This window comes from Magallana gigas, chromosome 2 (genome assembly GCF_963853765.1).
Source record: "Magallana gigas chromosome 2, xbMagGiga1.1, whole genome shotgun sequence".
NCBI classification, from domain to species: Eukaryota; Metazoa; Mollusca; class Bivalvia; order Ostreida; family Ostreidae; genus Magallana; species Magallana gigas.
The window spans coordinates 3768303-3792543 of NC_088854.1; the positions used below are offsets into that span (position 1 = coordinate 3768303).

The 24241-nt window shown below is 36.6% G+C and overlaps 1 protein-coding gene across 15 annotated transcripts in view; it reads right to left on the bottom strand.

Annotated features, from left to right (window-relative positions):
- LOC105321680 (serine-rich adhesin for platelets) overlaps positions 1 to 20754 on the bottom strand; it is a 65293-nt gene extending 44539 nt beyond the window's left edge. For 4 of the 15 annotated variants that reach the window (XM_066074568.1, XM_066074576.1, XM_066074573.1 and 1 more), the window contains exons 1-2: positions 19825 to 20753; positions 847 to 927 (exon numbers count right to left, since the gene is read on the bottom strand). In XM_066074568.1, the coding sequence (XP_065930640.1) occupies positions 847 to 927; positions 19825 to 19990 (247 nt within the window). In that variant the 5' untranslated portion in view covers positions 19991 to 20753. Of the gene's footprint in view, positions 1 to 846; positions 928 to 1098; positions 1121 to 4940; positions 5181 to 6839; positions 7062 to 10559; positions 10933 to 14511; positions 14569 to 17610; positions 17755 to 17877; positions 18437 to 19824 lie in introns of those variants that run through there. The other 11 variants (XM_066074581.1, XM_066074571.1, XM_066074569.1 and 8 more) reach the window with 9 other exon arrangements.
- Between the last annotated feature and the right edge of the window lie 3487 nt (positions 20755 to 24241).

Here is a 24241-nt window from a genome sequence, read left to right on the forward strand (position 1 = left end):
AACATAAAATCATATAATCAAAGACAAAAAAACAGGACCTATACAGATAATCAACCCTTCATTTTACATGACATCCTTATTACTTAGCGAACTGTTGACAGATAGAGGAGGATTGGGACACCTCCTTTTTGAGATGTACTTTCTTTTATAATAATAAACAAAATTTATCAACCCTTACTTTTTTTTTCACAATTGGTTAAAGCAAGAGCTATTTTAAGCTATTTCAAAGCCAAAGATAATTGACATTGGAATATACAAAAAGGTGATAAAATTTGAAATTTGATGTATCAGTTCATTTACTATCATCATTATTATAACCCAAAGTATCACATTTCATCTTTCACTCAAAGAAAACAAAAGTTGCAAAAATCTCAATTCAACTTCTGCCTTGGTCACAAGTCTGTCATAAATCAGTCTGTAAGACCAGATGGACCAACAGACAGGCTGGTTGCTGATCAGATGTTTCTTATCTGTGTGTAGCAGGTACATGTGAAGAGAAGCAGTGTAAGACATGTTCCTTATGATCAAGATAGAGGAGTGAGTCTTATTCTGTGTCATCAGCTACGCTTAACCTAAACCTAGGTACATACACACAGACATACAGACAACAGACGTACAGACAAATCGACAAACAGACATACAGACAAACAGACAAATAGACATACAGACGTAGACATACAGACGTACAGACAAACAGACATACAGACAAATCGACAAACAGACATACAGACAAACAGACGTACAGACAAAAAGACATACAGACAAACAGACGTACAGACAAACAGACGTACATACAGACAGACACACAGACGTACAGACATACAGACATACATTGTAAGTACTTACCGGAGTAGTCATGGTTGGAGAGGGCGTAGGAGGAGTAGGGGAGATCAGCACTGCCAGGCCGGCTGATGTAGCGGCGTCGACCTGTAAGTAAATCAAACGCTGGAATCAACACTCGGCAGACAAATCAGAGATAGGCATACACCCAGGAACAAAACAACTCCTAATGGAGTCTGACAACCTTGTTAGATATTAACAGAAACATAATTAAACCTTCTCCTTCAGTTGCTAACAAGAATATTTTTGTCTACCTACAATTCATGTCAAAGATTGAAGTTTTTAAAAATCAGGACGACAGATGTGTCGTGACAACTTGGCTGTCGTAAGCTGGGCCGCTGAACTCTGTTATGACAGTCAACAAAAATATACAAACAAATAACGTAAATAAAGTCCTACAAATCAAAATAAATGGGAGCGTTTGAACAAGGGAGTGCTTATTATTCTAAGCAGTGTTGACACTACTATTTCTTTGCAGTAAAAAGATAATTCTAAAAACTACACATTTAAATGTTCGGGTCATGGAACCTGATCAAAATCAGCAAAGACGATATCTGTTGGGGGGAACTGGATAGCTTTGACCATGGTTCACTGAGGTATTACATACATATCTATGTGGGCAGATATAATCGAGCAGGGATATCCAGGTTATCGGGTAATTCCTATATACAGGGCAACACTAGATCTGACATCTGTGACATTTGACAGATGGGTAACACAAAGATCTTCAGAAACCAGAAAATGTGGGGTCAGTTCAGTACAGCTACTAAGAACACACAGTCAATTCATGGCTACTGTACAGCTAGTCAGAATACACAGTCAATTCATGGCTACTGCATCAGTACAACTACTCAGAATACAAGGTCAATTCATGGCTACTGCATGAAAAATTGCAAACTCATACACGTATACACTGTAACCTGTTACTTATGTAGGTAAACACTATATAGAGTAACCTGTTACTTATACAGGTAAACACTATACACTGTACCCTGTTACATATACAGGTATACAATACACAATGTAACATGTTACATATACAGGTAAACATTGTAACTTGTAAACTCATACAGGTATACACTGTAACATGTCATTTATACAGGTATACACAATACAGTGTAACCTGCTACTCATATAGGTAAACACCATACATGTAACCTGTTACATATACAGGCAAACACTGTAACATGTTAAATCATAAAGGTTTACACCAGTACAGGTGTCAAGTCCTCCAGGTATACATCATTAGTAGTTAAGTAATGCAGGTATATAATGTAATTTGCTAAGTCATACAGGTATACAATCATATCTTGTAAGGTCAAAGACCATCGTCAAAAGCCGCAGGTTTTGTGTCCATTCTATGAATAAAATGGACACAAAACCCAAGGTTTGTGACGATGGTCAAAGGCCTACGAGTAGAGTCTATAACCACATCTTTAAGATGCATACATTCAATTCACATCCCGTAATCTACTTGCAATAAAAGGTTTTTTGAACTAACTCTGTCATCTTACTGATTTATGTATGTATAGATTCTGCATCTCAAACTTGTAAGACTTGCCTCAGGGTTTTATAAACATTAAAGATGCATGGAAATTTTGTGCAAATAAAACGCTTAGTTATTCCTTCATAATGTTTCAGAAAACAACAAACCTATACCTTATAAATTCAGCAAACATCAATTGCTACCATATAAATATCATGATAACTAATAGCTGCCTTTCTTGTTAATAGTAATAATTTGACTTTAATGCATTGAAATAGTAAATAAACAAAAAGGCTGGAAATATTACCCATGTAAGAATTAATTATCTTAATGTCAGGAAGTTATAAAAATCCCAGAAAACAATGTTATATGCTAATATACCACGATTAGTGGTATCTACACTGCTAGTAAACCCTTTGTCAAACTTGATAAAAGTTCAATTAACACAATTTTTTTTCTAAATTGCATGTAGGATTAAAAGGTTCTAGGCTTTTTTCTTTCTCAAGCGATGCAAGCTGGCTGATTATTTATAGAATAGAAACCAGACACTGCATTAATCCATGCAAATTTGATGTAATCCCTGGTAATTTCATCAGCTCGTTTATTTGCACGCCTGTCACATTGGGTTCTATAGACTCGGTGCACCTCTGACCCAGCAGCATATTAATAATTGACACAGAATACAGGTGTCTAGCCGTGATTCACCCCTCTACCCACACACCCACCCCAACAACCAATGCCAGCTCCTGATAAAAAAAATTTTAAAAAAAGGCAAAAACTCAGAATGGGCTCATTTTTAAAGGGAATACGACAAGACTAGTTGTAAGTGGCAATCCCCAAGGGCTTGATAATTAAAAATATTCCCTCCAATTCTCATCAATTATCTAAACCATACTGCAATGAAATTAAACAGTGTGAAGGATAGACCCCAACAGCACATCAAATCAGTTTTGTTTTTTCACAATATGGGATCAATATCTCTCACAAAACCTTTTTATCAAGCTGATACATCAGTGATATGCTATTCCTGGCTGACTCACAGACACAGCTCTCAAGAGAGAAGATGAATCTGACATCTTATCACGTTAGGAAGCATTCTACAGAACACAGAGAATATGTATGGAGAAGATCTTCCAGCATTCGGCAGAGCCTATTGACAAAGGCTAATTTGAACTTAAGATTTCATCATTCAGCATTTGTCAATACAAACCTTTCAATACCATAGGATACACATCACCTGCCTTACTTTTTTACATTCTCTTTATATCCTGTGGGACATTGCAGTATATACCATCAAATCTTACGTGCTTCTGGCCACATTCCCCAGTCAATATTCCCTTTCCTATTGCTTTTACCAATGATATTAACTCTCCACTAGCTTTTACCTATGATATTAACTCTTCACTAGCTTTTACCAATGATATTAACTCTCCACAAGCTTTTACCAATGATATTAACTCTCCACTAGCTTTTACCTATGATATTAACTCTTCACTAGCTTTTACCCATGATATTAACTCTCCACTAGCTTTTACCCATGATATTAACTCTCCACTAGCTTTTACCCATGATATTTACTCTCCACTAGCTTGTATCAATGATATTAACTCTCCACTAGCTTTTACCCATGATATTAACTCTCCACTAGCTTTTACCCATGATATTAACTCTCCACTAGCTTTTACCCATGATATTTACTCTCCACTAGCTTGTATCAATGATATTAACTCTCCACTAGCTTTTACCAATGATATTAACTCTCCACTAGCTTTTACCAATGATATTAACTCTCCACTAGCTTTTACCAATGATATTAACTCTCCACTAGCTTTTACCAATGATATTAACTCTCCACTAGCTTTTATCAATGATAGTATCACCAGCTTTCCACTTGCTTTTACCAATGATATTAACTCTCCACTAGCTTTTACCAATGATAGTATTACCAGCTTTCCACTTGCTTTTACCTATGATATTAACTCTCCACTAGCTTTTACCCATGATATTAACTCTCCACTAGCTTTTATCAATGATAGTATTACCAGCTTTCCACTTGCTTTTACCAATGATATTAACTCTCCACTAGCTTTTACCAATGATATTAACTCTCCACTAGCTTTTACCCATGATATTAACTCTCCACTAGCTTATACCTATGATATCAACTCTCCACTAGCTTTTACCAATGATATTAACTCTCCACTAGCTTGTATCAATGATAGTATTACCAGCTTTCCACTAGCTTTTACCAATGATATTCTCTTTTACTGATACTATCTCTCCACTTGCCTTTCCTAATGAGACTATCAGAAATCTAATTCTTTGGAGTTTAAGATAACTACTACTTACTTATCCCACACAGTGTCTGGAGCAGTCATTAAGAATAATCGACTTGACACAGAGAATATGGTGTAATATAAGAAACAGTCAAATAAAACTCGCACACACACACATACAAGAACACTCACTTCTCACGGGCTCACACCTACATTAAGTACCATAACTAAAAAAATAAATAAGGAGGCATTCAATATCACATAAAATAAGATTACACCTAGGCAGTGAGCTATTCCATTCTAAGTTTATCCACAAATTGGACAAGTTCCTGCTATACCTGTTTTCCTTGGGCTGAATGCTTCACAGAGATAAGTTATTCATGTTGCCTGCACTGCAGAAATCTAAGGTGTAATCCAAACATGTCGCAGAATGCTTGTGATGTAAACATTCCAATTCCTTGCTATTTGAATTGACAAAACTAAAAGCCAGTGTTGATTCAACGATCTAGGAGACATGAATGAAATCCCGGACACCGATCCCCGGTGATTGTCCGACCTGCCCACTTCACAGACTGCAGGCCCAGCTATTCTCCTTGGATTAAATCACAAACTCTCCTAATGCACCAATCCAGCTATTTACATATGTATGCACTATGTCAGAAGAGAAAAAAAACTTAAAGGAAAATTGCACTCCTTTTCTATATCATTTAAAAGGACAGGCGGGTTGACTTGATGAATGAACTGCCGACAGAGTTACTGATCCTGACTGCCGAAGTGTCTGCAACGGAACCTGTGGCAGTGAGATGATGAACCTGGGTAAAACTCCTCACCAACCCAACCCCTGGCCCACTGAATTACACAGATCTACCTGTAACATCTACACTTCCCAGAGAACAATTTTCACCTGGTCAGACACAGTAACAGGTTCTGCTACAAAGGCTCAACAAGGTCGTAAACACTTAATAGCGTAATTGACAATCTGTTACAAACTTGTTTCTTTGATGGTCTAGAAGCTATTACTGTATCAAATTTGATCTCACCTGTTCTTAAAAGGCTTACGTATCTACCTGACTTAGATTTCAAGGTACCTGATCTTGTCTTGATCATGTAATACTGTCAAACTTCAAGCACTGTGTTCGTATTCAATTTAATTCCTATGCACAATTAAAAAAATGAAACCTGCATTCATTTAAAGACAGCTGTATATGCTTAAATAGATAAAAGAGATTTAATTCTCAATACTAAGATAATAGCAGGGAATAAAATGATTTTATCACAAAATCAACACAAACAAAATAATTGAGAGGAAATCAGGAAATACAAGACTGGCCCTATCTCCCAACTGATTGATATATCTGACTTGAAGGTTCTGCGACTGCCTACAAGTTTGTGATATCTTCAATGACCTTACAAAAACACTGCCCTAGAGGAGGCAGAACAACACACAGCACCAGCATCAGTATATACTCTTAGTAGAATGCAATCAATGGAGAGAGTGTTTGAAGGGCTTTCCATGGGATGCAAGATGCAAACTTGTTATAATGTGTCATAAAACAACTCTATTAACAAATTGGAACAGCCAAACACTAAAAAATCATGTTCCAGTTGCAAAACTGTTCAACTGATGTGTTTATTTTGAAAACAACCTCTAGTGGAGAGCTTCAAGACCTTAAATACCATAGTTTACATTACTCGGCAAATAAAAGACTACATTTGTTTGGTCCAATGTCAGCTGATGCCAGGAGTAATTGCCACATCAAGCGGAGCAGGTCTAAGCTAAAGTCAAGTGGAAGGGCCACATGGTTAACCACTGTTTATACCCCACCAAAACTCTACTTACAATTTAAGACATCATCTTTATAAAATCATCCTTCTTAAATTTTCCTCTCTTGTAATGTATAAACATCGAAGAGGAATGCATTGAATGTGATTTTGGTGGTTTGCCAGGCTTCGGGCTCTGGGTTTAGTTCTTCGATTGTATCATCAACAGAAGACACTTTCATCTCTTGATTCTAGGCTTGTTTTTGTTTTCGCTGCCTTATGTATCTGCACCCAACATACTAGGGGGAAGAGGATGATAAACTGTCAGATATATAAGAGCAACTTTCTGGGTTTTGCCTCAAAGGCTCATCGTAATTAGGGTTATGTTAAACTTGCTGAGAACACACAGAAAGGGCCCCCCTCTACACTCTACATTACATCATATGTTTACCTGTTCACAGACTCAAGTTTCTCACCTGTCACAGCAAACATCATCTTGATAAATTCCTCAAATTATCTGTTCCACTACAGTGTCTTTCTAATTTCCCTTTCATTCACATGCTTTCTTCTCTCCATTTTCAGCTCGTCAACACGGTACACAAATATTTCATCAAAGACACACAAAACACATGATCTATAATTCATATTCCTATTTGTGGAATTAGTGAGTAATGGCATCGTTACATGTAGCTCTCATCAAGGATTATCATTGATTTCCAAGAAATAACAGTCCCTGACATATATATACCCCATGAGTAAGTACAGGAATTAGTCCATCGCCGTTTATATGGTATGTGTAAATGCTAGCACTCTATTAATGTACAACACCTGTCGGAACACCTTATCAAACGAGATCACCCTAACTGACCTACAAGGAATTACACCACCACGGTAAACACTGCACTGCCATATTATTACATCCCTGTGATGATAGCCAATAAATAAACACTACAATGGTCTAGCGGTCCTGCACTTCATAAAATTCATCATATTCTTAATAATCTCGGCCATTCTTCGCCGGTATACTGCAGTCAGACTTAAATACGACACAAAGATCCGTATACTTTTAAGATCCTTTGAATCAATTATGTACAAGATCACAAAAACAAATTTTTTCAGCTTTATGACATCTGAATGTTTCTGTGCGTGCTATACAGTCCATTATTGGGCATTATCTATAAGCTTTTCAAACAAGTCCATTGTGTTTTCTTCCATGAGGGTGCTGTAGGCTATAGTGCGGACACTAATCTATCAGTCGGTCACTGAACTAGTCCACTTAATGTCCAGTAATTAATTCAAATAAGTTTCAAATCAACTTGACCGTAAAGTCTCCACACATGAATAAATTAACACACAAGTAAGTAATGTACATACTCTAATCAAGGTCACATGATGGCAAGACATCTATAATAGTCCCGGGATAAGTGCTCCCCCGTGTATGTCCCTAATTAAACAGTCTGGTATGAGGTACTGGACCGGCCTGTGTATGGTCCAGAATAAGAAACATCTCACGGATAATTCACCTGTGACACTAGATAAATCCTTGCTTGTAAACCAATTTGCATGCGTTATCAATTAACGTGGTCCAAACGGGGCCAGCTTAATTTGCACGTCCTTTCTGACTCGGACTGAAACCTGTATCATATTTCTTGTTTATAATCCCGATACAAGCAGAGAGTCCCAACATATCGAGTTGGTAATTATAACAAGAAAGAGGCCCTGCTAATTTATGAATTCAGACCAATTGTGAAAAGAGACAACTGTCATTTAAAGACACCGTACACAAATCAGGCTTATTCAAATCAGAAAGCAATAAGGAAATTCTTTAAAATATAGTTCTGATTATACATCAATGTCTCAGACCTTTGGTCTTTTACTATACTCTAATTCTGAATGACATACCAAGACCATAATCAGGGATAATCTTGAACCAACACAACCACTACATTTTTTTAACAGATAATCTACTAATTATTTAAACCACAATGCCTAACATCGAAAAGAATGTCAATATTATGAGCCGATGCCAAATTCGAGTTCCATACCTCTTTCACAACTTGACCAAGAGATTCCCCCTTCCCTGCATTAAGTGCTTAGCTCTTCATGGGAATGTACTTCTTAGAAGACGCAACAGAAAAACAGTGGTTACTGGTTCAAACCCACCAAAACAAAAGTCATATTTAGTCAGAATTCTATCTGAAATAAATATTCATCACAGAGTCTGATGACTTATAATGCAGCTATACTGTTATGTACATGTTTGTGACGTCAGTTGCTGTGAGCGTCTGAGGTTTGTTCTTTGTGATGGAGACTGCAGATCTCTCAAGAAACCAAAATGATGAGACATTTACTGCACTCTAGTTACGTAATACATATAAATGCAAAAAAAATAGCATGCACTATAAGACCAAGAGAAAATTCTAGGGGTATTTGGTTTCCTCACTATTTCTTAGAATGAAAATACTACATGTATAAATATCACTAAACTACTTCTTATGATGACACATGCTTCACCCCCAGGAGTGACCATGCAGTGCATTCAAACACTGCACAAAATAATTTCCTCATATTTTTCCTGTGAATTTGGCTGTACAGTGCAATTATCTCAGCTGAATTATTCGTTGTCTGGAAAATTAGATCCACGCTGCATCACCTGAAGCATGACTGATGGAATATAAGTGAAGTTATCATCCGTTTAAAAGAGCTAACCTGTTTAGCTCAATACAATACTATTAAAACCATTAAAATTCTACACCTTAATAACATACCTCCGTTTTTTTATATTTAGTCAGATATATGATAATTACGATATAAAGCAGTTTACTCTGTGATCAGCTTAAGCATACACATTCATTACTTTTATTGCTTCTGAGGACTCTCAAAAAACCTTCAAATAAAGTAACTGAACATTCATCAAAATACATAAAAAATATTTAATGCAAATCCAGCATTTAATTTTACCTTGAGAGTGCAGGTAATAATGAGTCTTCATTAATAATTAAAACAGTGCTTGTGTATCAAATTATCAATTGCAGCCATTCATAGTATATGCAATACATCACACTTTGCATCACCTCACATACAGTTAGACTTAGTCAAATGCATGTAGTGGTTTATTGTTAAAAAAAAGGTCCTAGCCAGCCAAGTGTGTAAATCAAATGTACGACAAGCCTGATGAATATTCTTCTCTAGACCTCTCATTCTACATTCAGTGCTCTTGACTTCCCCCAATTGCCATATTTATCCAATTTACAAGCAATAAATAGCTGCATGACCTTTTCCAAAAACTTTTCAATGTCTCCTACAAAGAAATTCGAGTGAATCTCTGCAACACAAATTTGACTGAAGGTAAAAAGGTTGAAACATAAGGTGAGATATATCTACAGAATGCATGCCCCTCACCTTACAGAGTGACTCGGCGACCCTTTGATTCCAGACAATTAAATGCAGCAACACTCTCACCACCTAGTCCCAGATCTCTTTCCTCCGCAACATGTGCAGATCAGATATGAGTCAGTATTGAAATCTTACAAGATCTGTATGATATTCAAGAATTTCAAGCGCCCCTTCTCATTGGAGGCTAAATGATTCATAATCAAACAGCATTTGGTGGGGATTGTTCCCCTCTATCAGTGAGGATTATAAAGTCAGTAGATGACTGTCTGCATGAGTTCAAGAAAGCTATCGTAAGTGGCAATTATGTGACAAGAGAGATCTCTAAAAGTCACCAGATTAAAAAGTTCACGAAGACAGCAGAGACAGACCTGTTGACAGTACGTACAGGACTACTGCTACTGCACACTCTATCAAAATCATCTATTTCATTCCCCACATTAGATTGGTGTTTTTATTTGAAGTTAAATTCAAATCAGAACCAGTACAAGAGCCAGAAATTTCCATTATTTTTAAATTGTCTTGTGACTCATAGCAATAATAAAGATGTAACACCAGCTCTAACACTGAATGAAACCAACAAATTGGATTTTAATAACACCATGGAATTTGACACCAATGAAAAGCGTACCTTAGCTAATTTGATGTAAGTACCTCTAACCTTATTATGAATGAATGCTAGGTATCAAAAAGCACGCAATGGTTCCCAATCATTTAAATGACACACAAAATGTACAATCTAATGACAACAAATCTAAAGGTAACCCCAAAAAACAAAATTGTTCATCAATTCTGTAACTTACTTGAATCCGGTGCTGTTTTATCTCCAAACTCTTTTCTATATTGTGCAAAAAAATATGACTCCTTTAAACTCTCCATTATATTGTGGTGTATCCTGCAAAATCGTCTTATCCTTGTTTATAAGTCTGCCTTTCAATGCGGTCAAAAGAATAATCCCTCGCCGCGTTTAAGCCTGTGTTCAATTCTCTTTTTTTCCACATCATCACTCGCGTAATTAGGTTCTAGATTCAATAAAACATTTGATGATTTCAAGTTAATATTCCGTAAAGTGAGTTACAAAAATGGACTGTCATTTGAGACTTCCTCATAAATTTCTGATGAATATTAGAATTGCACAGTCCTGATTAACGGAGTAAGTCCTCGGATTTCTCTCTTCACAGTGAATGAACAGATTTACCCAACAATTCCATGTGGTTTCTTTATACATTATGAGGGGTTTATTTAGAAAACCATTCAACACCTAAAACAATATTTACACTGACCTCCAGAACCCAGCCAAAAACAAATTTAAACATCTCATCAGCAAGTCTTTCCTTCTGTCCAACGGACTGTCAAAAATCTCCCAAATTTTCTTTTCCACTTGTCATCACAGGCGTAAATCTCCGCGTTAGAGTCAAAATTTCTCCTTAAAAGGTTCATTCAGATACCATTAGGTGTAACAGTGCGATCTTCCACACCCAAACAGACACCAATATATTCCATACAACGTCTTCCAATATACTTTTAAATGGCCAAAGTAATCTATGTACCTTAATGTAAAATTTTCATCTACATTACAAGTGAGGTGATGTGATCTGCATATTCAATCATGGGCCAATATTAAAGCCTGTAGGCTGAGAAAACCAAACAGCCTTTGAGTGCAAAGACATGTAGAAGGGGGGATGCCAAGTGTGTGACCAGTTGACATCAAAAGTTTTGACAGGTAAAACATCCACTAGGAATCGATAGTTCTTGACTTGATTTCTGGTGAGGCCAGCTCTATATATACACAGGCAGATTACACTTATATCAGATCAATAACCTATAAAAACGGGAGACATATTTTTTTATAAGTAACATAAAAATGTCTTCAAAACACCCACATAACAGGGCAGAATATTATTTTTAAAAATATTATATGTAGGGCATATGTCTCCTCCAGTTCACCACTCCATACCCTCAATGTGATCAATTAATAATAAAATATAATGGATGAAGGAATGAAATTCCATCATAATATTGCATGACTGATCTTTTTCTATAACAACTCCACCTGTGTGTCTACTGGCATGGATTGCTATATTTGTCTGTCTGTCTGTGATTATTTACACAGTGCATGCCACCACCTGAGGGGATTGGACACAGATTCCCCATGTGGTCAGTACGGACAGAGATGATAACAAGGTATGTCACAGGACAAGACGTGCTGCAGATACAGCCTCAGACAAATCAAGTGAAGCATATGAGAAGAATTACCCAGCTGTCACCTAGCGTCAGCACCCACATCAAAGTCTTTCCTTGTTTATAACAATCATCAGTAGATGCTTCCTGATCTGTGTAATGCTAACTTCTTGGCAGCATTCCCCATCTTCCCCAGTCGTACATTCGCCCCATGATGCAGGGATCATCTACTTCAAATTTATCACCCCTCCCCCACCCAGCAAATTGAAATTGAGTTGGCACACCTTGTTATTTGATGAAATTACTTAAAATATTATGTCTAGAAATTGATCATTCATAACATTACATTCAAATTCATGAAAGGCACAGACAAATTGACAGGAATTGTTTTCCTCTGCAAAAATCCATGCTGAGACAGCTGGTGGATAAGATGGGGGGGTTTGAACAAGGTATTAATCAAGGTCAATAAATCTCACTCCGAGACTGACCAAAAGTGTAAATATTGACCCGATTCACATCCAGTTACAATATCGACAGGCTGTGTTGACATTTTACCTTAGTCAAATTATCGAATCAGAAGTCCAAGAGGTTCATTATAGAAACCTATTAAAAAGTAATTGCCTGTATCAACACCATATATCGTGGCCTCCTATCATCATTCAACACAGGGCTATTTATAGCAATCAGTAGGTTCAACAGAAATAATAACAATTTTTTGAAGGCTGCCACATTGCCAATGCATACTGCAAATATCTGTCTGAATCAGTTAGATAACATACAGCATCACTTTTGGTGTTATAATATATTATCATATACATGTAGTTTTTTGTTTTTGTTTTTAATTTGATCACTTCATATTGATATCAACCCACTGCAGTACATGTACAAATGTAAAGGAACTTTGCATGGAGTACTCCATGTAAAACATTTGCTTTAAATTGTTGATCAAGATCTGACAACAATGAATGACTCTGCTCCAATGTTCTCCCAATGCATGTCTGTTTGGGTCAAACACTAAGTTATGCAGGATATAGTGGCAATATACTGGTTTAACTGTCCAAACTGTAGTATTGGAACAGATATTGTAGGCTGGAATAGTGGTATCATAATGGTCAATGAAAGCTCCTTTTGATGGGGTACAGAAGTTATAGGTAAAGCCTTTAGAGTAATATATTTATTTACAGGGGAGGATAAAGTGGTGATACCGGTATATGGGGCTGGAGATTCTTCAACTATATTAAGGATCGTACTTTTCAGACCAACTTGGTGGCTTTACAGCTTCTGAATAAATGGCGTTGATATCTAGCAATGCTCAACTGCAAGATCATTTATTGCAAAACTCTTATATTTTGCAGACAAATTAAGTAGAAAAACTGAACTTTAAAAAAAAAAAATCAAATATCATTCACATAAAATCCGATTCTCCAAAGACAACCTTTATCACTGGTGCAAAAAGCAACAGGTTGTCATGGAAATCCAAGACAGGCAGAATCTTTGACAGCTAAACACTTCAGAGCAGAGCTAATCTGAATTCATCTCCTGCATTCCACAGCTAGCACACAACAACAATTTTTACAGCAAAAATTCATGTTCTGAAATTCTCCCAAGCAACAAACCAATAACAGAACAAAATGTGCAGCATTTTCTATATGAAAGAAAATTAGATTTTTATCATGTTAAAGTCAAAGTAAATTGAGAGCATAAAATATTGCAAAAGTTTTCCCATAACATATATTTTATGGTGCTCCATCATCACTTAGTGTACTGGGCAATAAGTTGACACCTGAATCTACTCGCTGGTCACTGCTCCCAGGGTCACTCAGGACAGAGGAAAGGCCGAGTAAGATATGCATCTATCAAATGACCGTAAGGATGATATCTGCTATCCATCAAGCCACAGCCATTATAAAATCCATAAAACCGACAAAATCCAGCAAAGAACAATCAGCAGGTATGATAATTAGCAAAGCATGTCAGACACGGGGCTGTTAGAAGGAACCAGGGTGCCCCTCACCGACCATAGCCGAGATCATCAGAACTAACTCCTTTATTACCACAGGTGTGAATTTTATTTTTTTATTATGAGGTGATTTTTTCTGTGTCCTTATGATTAGCTGGGTTCCAGTGTATAAGTTCATCAGGTGTGACAAACCCTGAACTTGAAGAGAATTGACCTCTTAATGATAGAAGTATAGAGTCCCTTAGCAAAAATACAAAAATTCATACCAGCATTTGAAATTGTTTCTAAAGACACAATATCAGTTCCAAGAAAATGTCCTATATAACTTAAATGTATTTAAGAACAGGCACTATTAAAAAAAAACAACAGAATTTCAAGATTTCAGTATAATTAGCTATGTATATGTGCATACTAAAAACCACATAGCGCATGAGCATTTACCAATCAAATTAAACATTGCACAAGCTTAAATGATCTACACTGTACACAGAAGTTTATGGAAAATAATTGAACAAATATCTTTTTAAGAGTATCAAATAGCATTTATAAATTTTTGTGATATAAATTCATTGAAATAAAATACTTAGTATGCATTTGTTGGTTCGTTTGCTTACCTTCAACTTGCCATATATAATGCTACCATCACTCAACGAAATGGAAATCCTGATTCACTTAAAACAGGAAACAAATTGAATTTTAATTTCCTTCAAACTATTAACTTGATAGACAGTGTCAATATGACATTCACATTTCTATTTTTCTTAATGATTAAATGATGTAATAAAAGACTGGTTTACGAGCTGAGGATAGTGGAAGTAGTCGTATATGTCTTACCCTTCTCCTCCCCTGAATTTCCTCACCAGTAGTGAAAAGAAAAACTCCCTACATACACTAAGTGTAATTGATAAACAGAAGCTAGTGGTGTTATCAGCCATCAACTGTCTAACGTTTCTGAATTATAACATCTCCCTGCCTAGAGCCGACTACACACCAATCACCTTTATTCTCACCTCAGCAAGGTCGAAAGATTAAACCAAAAAAAAAATTCTAATTTGCTAAAACTTCTATTTTTAATCAGGAATTCTGTTTAGTTGTTGTCTGGTCCTTTGTTGTTTTGTCTGAGGGGTAGGTCGTAGAGGCTAGAAGTAGAGAAGTCCCTGGAGACAAGTTCTTTCATTGCTAGGAATTAGATTTTCAACGAAGGTGATTAGTCAAGATAGACGCTAGGTCCTCTGGACTGTCATCAACTAGGGGAGGTATCAAAGTGAAGTAAAACTTCAAGCAACACCTTAATGACTTCATTCACATATTGACATATCTATTTTCACATTAAGTTATGAGTTTAATATTTAACAGGACCTTTCATTCCAAACAGTTCAAGTTTTTAATCAGCTTGTGTAACGATCAACGATGACAGATTTACCTCCCTTCAAAGTGATAACACTAGGAAAAATAGTACAATTATACATGTATATTGAATAAAACATGTTGAAATAGGCATATTAACATTTATTTTTGACATATCTGTATGTTGCAATAAAAAAAATCAATATTAATCTCCAGCATATATAGGCATGTTATGACTTCTCATCTTACGATAGAAAATCTAACACCAAATACATGTACAGCCTACTCCGGATATATTGAAATTCAGGGGACCATTCAAATTATTTCAATATATCCGTATTTCAATATAAGCGAAATTGATTGATGTGAAGCCGCCATTTTTGAAAGTTCAATCCAGATGCAAACATAGAAAACCAAACCCGAACAAATTATTTGTTCATCATGTATCTATTATACAGTGAACAAATTACATGGAATATTAGTCCTTGAAAGCTTGATTAGAATTATATCTGAAAGTTTTGTAAGTTTCATTTTGTTACTATCTTAACCTCATCATAATCTCCGATCGCATTCTTTTACGTTTTAGAGAAAAATCACCAGACCCAAACGCTTCAAATATTGCTGAACGCTGCTTGTATATCATCGTTACTGTACATGCGATAATCTCAAAATCCTTTGCTATTTCGAATTTAGGCTTTTTCCTTTCATAAATGGCCATAACTAGTTTTTTTTAGCGTCCGGAGATAAGGTATTTCTTTTCTGTGGGTTTTTCCATATTACGTCTAGCCTCAATTCATCCATATTCGTAAAAACAAAAATTTCAACAGTGAATAAATTTTACTTTTTAATAGAAGTATAAAAACACACATGATGAGAACTTAATTCACACCTTTGTATATCAAACGGTCAGTCTGGCATAATTACTGTCACCAACCGTGACGACAGCCGCCAGGGAGTACTTCAATATAACAGTTTTAAAAACAACTAATTATCACCTTTGGGGACTGATCAGTGGCTTCAATATAACCGATTTCATTATATCCGTTAAATCAATGCAAAGAATATGAGAGGCAAAAACGGGGGATTTATTTCTATTTCAAAATAAGCGATTTCAATATAAGTGGAGTAAGCTGTACTAACAATTACAATCTTTCATTATCACATGCAAACTTTTTTCCCTTTTTCCTTCGGATGGAGGTGGTGGTGGTGGGGGGGGGGGGGGGGGGGGGAGGGAGATATTTATGTCAAAATATCTTCAATACCCATATTTGTAATCTATGCATTGAGGGGTCAATGTATATTATTGGTTTCTATAGTGTTTTTTTTCCAAAGGATTAATATTTCAAAGATAAAGTATATACATGTAGCTTCTGGAGCGATTTGAACTGATAAGCTTGAAAACAAGATTTTCCTTATAATTCTTTGTCATAATACCGAGATAATTTTTCAATCTTCCATCTCTGATATGCGATTCAGAGACATACATAACATGCGATTATAGGCCTTGTTCAGTTTGCATTTTGCATTGAATTGAAAGAATTGTAGAGGAGCAGGCCCTAACGTCATATTAACGGTTATAGCTCAAAATTTAATTAATGTCATATTTTGCAAAATTCATTTCTTTGACAAATAAGGGAGAATTTGAAATCCTTTTGTCGTGTAAGTCATCTGTTTATGCACTGTTACCTTGAGCATCCACTGTGCATCATAACGCTGCAGACGGACTCCACGCATTCTACCGTTTTGGTTTGGAAAAAAATTTCACAGACACCACATTTACCTCCTTATAAAAAGAGTTCTGTCATAATGATGTACAAAGCTCATAACCAAATACATGCACGTGTGGTGGTACTGACATGCGCGAATCCATAATTTTTTAAAGGGGGGTTGTTCCGAGGAATATTCAAATTTACGGTGAGGCATATTTTGGGGAAATTTTACCGAGTCAATATTAAAGAAATAAATTTAATTTTCAAAGGGGGGTCCAGACCCACCCAACTTCCCCCACTAGATCCGCACATTCACGAGTGCTACATAATGTTTATAAATTACATGCATTATGCATGCATGCACTTCTTCAGACTATATAATTTCTCTACGTCAGTTTTCAACAAACCTTCAAATTGCAAGCCCACGGTAGAGAAACCAAAGGCTGGGCACTGACGTCCATTCGAACACGAGCATAGACGTTTTCCATTTTAATCCGTGAATAAAAAAATTCCACCCCTATTCTATATAAACAATAATTTTATTGCAAAGGTATGCATACAATTTTACACAGGTTTAGATGGAAAGCGCCTTTGCCGGAATACGAGCTACTCTACTCGTACAATATACAGTGCGACACAATACAACAGCGAGCCTACCTTTCTTATCGGCCTGAATGATGGGTCCCGTCGGCTTTTTGTAATGGTACTTGTCTTGTGACATTTTACTATGTAGCGTTCTCTATTTATAATCTTAACGTTCCCGTTTGTTCGCATGTAGTATAGTGACGATAATTAGTTCTTAATCACTGTTAAAATGAATGACAATTTCAATTCTTTATCAAAAGGTCAATAAAGGGTGCATGATATAAGGGTTTGACTGTATTTGCAATGATGGTGAAATGACATTGGGCATACAGCACGCACCTGTTTCCAAAACTGTCACAGCTGCCCTAGCTCCCAAAACACGTCACAATTAGCAAAAACTGAAAAATCCAAGGAATGAAGCAAAACTTGAGGGAAAAACAATCCAATGTAGAAAAATCAGTGGAGTCTTCACATGAGCTCGAGAGGCTCCGATGTGTTCTTCACGCCATTGTGACAGAATGGAGATCTCGCACACAAATCGTTGTCTTTTTAGGAAGGGGAAGAATGCATGAGAGCACGTGTGGATATTCTTCGCCGAGTCTAAAACCTATCTTGTGACTGGTATGATAATCAGCACTGACGCAAAATGTTTGCACACTTACTACTTTACCATTCCACATTGAATTTCCTTTCAATCGCCTTATTTTCCTATTCTGTTCAGTTTTTGACCAATTTCTAAGTTAAGCGTCATTTATTGAATACTCCATGATCCGAACCGGGAATAGATTGAAGATATATCGAAAGATGTAAAATTTCCATTTTTTTGTTCGAAACAATAAATCCCTAGCCCCCAAAGCTTGTCAGACACCCGTCCTCCCCTCTCTCGCAGGTGATGGCAGAAGTGAACAGAAAAGGTGTCTATCAAAACTTTGGCATCAAACGAGAGGAGGTCGTTTAGTTTCAGACGTTATTTGTCTGCACCGAACCCACTGCAGCCGTGCGTTAATTTTTGCGTCTTAATGTTCTAACTAATTTTTGGCGTACCTGAGGAGGATAAGATGGAAAGGAATTTCAAATTATCGAGTATTGAAAACATGTTTTCTAAATCTATCCCAGCCATGTGAAAGTAATATTGAGCGTTCGTCTGAGTGGGGATAATGGGCGGGAATTAGATTTATTTAGAGCAGGTACTGGTTTCAGTTTTGATGGTGTATGTACAATCAACAAATCAAAATTGGGACAAAAACAAACGGCCCGGATAGACACGTGTTCGAAAAGATGTGCGTGAGCGCAATTGATTAATTCAATCAAGTGGTTCATGCATGGTTTCTGCAATCTAGCAGGTGCCCTACTGCAGAGACCCGGTGATGGTTTACAAACAAATTACCATATATACATTTTTTATTATAGTAAGAGTATTTCGTGTTTAAATGAAATAACCCTTGAATGAAAAATCCAATTCATATAGACCACAAAACAAAAGGGGACTGTATACAGCTTTCGTCATACAAGACTTCTTAATTTCTCACGGATTATCGATAATCGGAAAATCCGATGAAAATGTTAATAGTAATTTAAGGAATTGGCACTTCAAAATGCCAATCGCTACACAGATTATAAAGCTGTCCGTGTATTTTAACCCCTACACTTGTGTTAGGATTATCCTGAATAGTAAGGATTGTTTTGTTCTCCTTATTTTTAATGGATCAAATATTCAGAGCGAAATATGTCAGCCCTTTGCACTGGTGTTTGTTCTGGAAGCTAACAATAGACATAGTTCTTCATTGAACACAAAAACATTGATCAATCCTGTAACGGTTAGCTATGCATTGTAAAACACACAGAAGTTTGAATGAAAGATATTAAAGGAATTTAATTAAGATGAGCAAAAATGCATTCAGCTATTCAAAGACACAGCTGTGACAAACGTGCCGCCAACACAGGGGAGTTACGATGATTTGTTTACACTGACTTGTTTAAATGAATTCGAAAAAATAACTTTTTTTTCTTTGCTTATTTTTTATATGTTGACCGATCGATTTAACATACATGTATGTATTTACAAAAAAAAATTCTCAAATATGAACCTATGTCCAAATTTGTTCAGTCGAGCCCACTGTTTGTCAGTGTTTGAAGAACCCTGTCTCTGAAGACTGTTTATAAACACCAAAAGAAGTTTAGGCATATACATGTATATTGGGTTTAAACACAAGCCCCTTCTCTCTCTCTCTCTCTCTCTCTCTCTCTCTCTCTCTCTCTCTCTCTCTCTCTCTCTCTCTCTCTTACCGTCATACGGGTCGCAGTAGCTTGAGTATGGGTTGTAGGGGGGAGTGGACAGGTGCCCCAGGCTGTCAATATACAGGGGCTTGTATTGTACGTCCGTCAGCCTCCCGTTAACAAACGTATAGTGACAGCGAGAACGTCGGCTGTTCAAAACCGTCAGACTCTCCATCCCAGCGATGCTTACGACCAGCTTACGATCACCAATATTCCTTTACGATTATCTAATGACAACCGATCGACGTACGAGTGTATCACATTGCCACACGATCCAACACTGATAAAATTGTATATTTCCCCGTCAGATCGGATGTCACTACATTGTAAATAAACTATACAGTCACAGTGTAATCGGTTACAGATGACGCTGAATGAAGTATTGAAACAAATCACAGAACTGACTGAACCGAGACAGAATGGTAAATGTGGACCACTGTCAACATTGAGCACGGGGACTTATCCTGTTCATACAAAAATCAAATAATTTGATACTGCCAGATCCTGGTCAAATATAGATAAAGGCAGTTGTCACTTAATTAAATGTCCCGGTCCTGCATCGTCTTATGTCACTGGGCCCTGTAATACCCCAGAACAGTACCTCTCATAATTCTGCTGGGTCTTTTCATGGTCTCCAAATCTGAACGGATCCAGCACTTTATAGAATTTCTTGATGGTTTTTTTCTCAAGTTATACACACCCCATTGCAAGGCATGTTAAAAACTGTTAATGATTCAAGAATTCTTCTCAACATAATGATTATACAAAATTGTTCCCCAAAATGTCTCGCTACACCGTGAGTTCGCCCGTTGTAAGTACAATAAGATTCTCTAGTAATCAGCTTTTGACCAACAAAGCCTTTCTACCTTACACACACCGATAAAGCGAATAGCTCACAATGGAAAAATCATATTCTTTCCCAACACAAAGCTTCGACATACTCCGTGAAATTAGTCAAACGCTCCCGCTAATTAGGACTATCTGTAGCCCTGTCCAACAATTAAAGAGTTTGTAAACATGGCCTGTGCTTATTTCCGTGTCGCTATTGTGGTGCAGTACGGTAACAATTCGTTGTTATTTGACACCCGGTCCTAACCAAAATATGTACATTTGGGCTCACAACATTACAACAATTATTGAACGTTTTACAATGGATTACTACGTATGTCCGTAATACTCGAGTACTGGCCTGATCGCTCCCATTGAATCATTTCAAAACACTTAACGACTTTATTAATCATCTAATCGGACAAAATATCTATAAAATGTAAGAAGGATTCCGTGTTAGATAAGAGGATATCGAAAACGTTTGTAAAACTCTAGTTGTGAGGTCACCGCTTTGATCTTCTACAAGAGTCAACATACAGCTAAATAGGAAACTTCAAAGACCTATGTTCTGTACCTGCATGAACTGTCGTTATTAAAGGTTATGTCAGTATATATAGAGTATAGAAATTAAAGAGGCTTGATAGTCATATAGCCATTTTATAGTATTTCAACCTCACACAAAGAAGAGCGGACTGAAATCAAAATTATAACAATGATGCTGTGGAATTGCACATGTATTTAAAATAAAGAGGAAGCAACTGTATTGGTAAGAGAACACACCTATTAGTTGTGATAAGCAGGTCGCATAGATGACTATTCACACCAAATAGAACTATTTCTACACACAAAAAGTGTATCATCAGTGCCCATACAGTGTTCGATAAGTATATGAATACTAAGAAATATAGAGGTAGTAGTCTATCAAAACACAGATATTATTAAATACATACTGTATATCTAAAATGATATACAGAAATGCAGTTTAATTAATTATATCCGCACACTGTGCAATATTAACATATAATGATAAGAATAATTGCATATCAAGCTGAATGTGCCTACCATTTGGATTGTCCTTACTAACGTATACAGATTGCAATTGAATGCTTGTAAAAAAAAAGTAATATTGTACCCTATATTTTCCTTTAAAACTTTATATATTCAGATACAGAAAAAGTATCATGTAAAATAAAATATTATTACGAAACTAGGTAGTAAAATTCTTCGCAGTTCGGAGAGAGAAAATAAAGAGAAATCTTCTAGCATGACGGTATATCACACACGAAAATGTATAGTACGTCAGAATATAAACACTCAAAGTGTAGCATGTCGGTATAACACACACAGGTGTATAACATGTCAGTTTAACACACACGGAAGTGTAGCATGTCAGTATAACACACACAGGAGTGTAACATGTCAGTTTAACACACACGGAAGTGTAGCATGTCAGTATAACACACACAAAAGTGTAGCATGTCAGTATAACACACATAGAAGTGTAGCATGTCAGTATAACACACACAGACGTGTAGCAAGTCAGTATAACACACAGAGAAGTGTAGTATGTCAATTTAACACACACAGAAGTGTAGCATGTCAGTATTACACACACTGAAGTGTACATGTCAGTATAACACTCTCAGAATTGTAGCATGTCAGTATAACACACACAGAAATGTAGCATGTCAGTATAACACACACAGAAGTGTAACATGTCAGTATAACACAAACAGAAGTGTAGCATGTCAGTATAACAAACACATGAGTGTACATGTCTGTATAACACAAACAGAAGTGTACCATGTCGGTATAACACACACAGCAGTGTAGCATATCAGTATAACACACACAGAAGTGTACCATGTCAGTATAACACACACAGAAGTTTAGCATGTCAGTATAACACACACAGCAGTGAAGCATGTCGGTAAAACACACACAGGAGTGTAACATGTCAGTGTAACACACACAGAAGTGTAGCATGTCAGTATAACACACATAAAAGTGTAACATGTCAGTATAACACACACAGAAGTGTACCATGTCAGTATAACACACACAGAAGTGTAACATGTCAGTATAACACACACAGAAATGTAGCATGTCAGTATAACACACACAGAAGTGTAGCATGTCAGTATAACACACACAGAAGGGTAGCATGTCAGTATAACACACACATGAGTGTACATGTCTGTATAACACAAACAGAAGTGTACCATGTCGGTATAACACACACAGCAGTGTAGCATGTCAGTATAACACACACAGAAGTGTAGCATGTCAGTATAACACACACAGAAGGGTAGCATGTCAGTATAACACACACATGAGTGTACATGTCTGTATAACACAAACAGAAGTGTACCATGTCGGTATAACACACACAGCAGTGTAACATGTCAGTATAACACACACAGAAGTGTACCATGTCAGTATAACACACACAGAAGTTTAGCATGTCAGTATAACATACACAGCAGTGTAGCATGTCGGTATAACACACACAGCAGTGTAACATGTCAGTATAACACACAGAGAAGTGTAGCATTCAGTATAACACACACAAAAGTGTAACATGTCAGTATAACACACACAGCAGTGTAGCATGTCAGTATAACACACACAGGAGTGTAACATGTCAGTATAACACACACAGGAGTGTAGCATGTCAGAATAACACACACAGAAGTGTAGAATGTAAGTTTAACACACACAGCAGTGTAGTATGTCACTATAACACACGAAAGGATAGTATGTCAGTTTAACACACACTGAAGAGTACCATGTCGTTATAACACACACTGAAGTGTAGCATGTCAGTATAACACACACAGAAGTGTACCATGTCAGTATAACACACACAGAAGTGTAGAATGTAAGTTTAACACACACACAGCAGTGTAGCATGTCAGTATAACACACACAAAAGTGTAGTATGTCAGTTTAACACACACTGAATTGAAGAATGTCGTTATAACACACACTGAAGTGTAGCATGTCAGTATTACACACAAAGAAGTGTACATGTCAGTATAACACACACAGAAGTGTAGCATGTCAGTATAACACACACAGAAGTGTACTATGTCAGTATAACGCACACAGAAGTGCAGTATGTCAGTATAATACACACAGAAGTGTACATGACAGTATAACACACACAGCAGTGTAGTATGTCAATTTAACACACACAGCAGTGTAGTATTTCAGTATAACACACACAAAAGTGTAGTATGTCAGTATAACACACACAGAAGTGTAACATGTCCGTTTAACACACACAGAAGTGTAGCATGTCAGTATAACACACACAAAAGTGTAGCATGTCAGTATAACACACAAAAGTGTAGCGTGTCAGTATAACACACACAGAAGTGTAACATGTCAGTATAACACACACAGGAGTGTAGCATGTCAGTATAACACACACAGGGGTGTAACATGTCAGTTTAACACACACATGAGTGTAGCATGTCAGTATAACACATACAGAAGTGTAACATGTCAGTGTAACACACACAGAAGTGTAGCATGTCAGTATAACACATAGAAATGTAACATGTCAGTATAACACACACAGAAGTGTAGCATG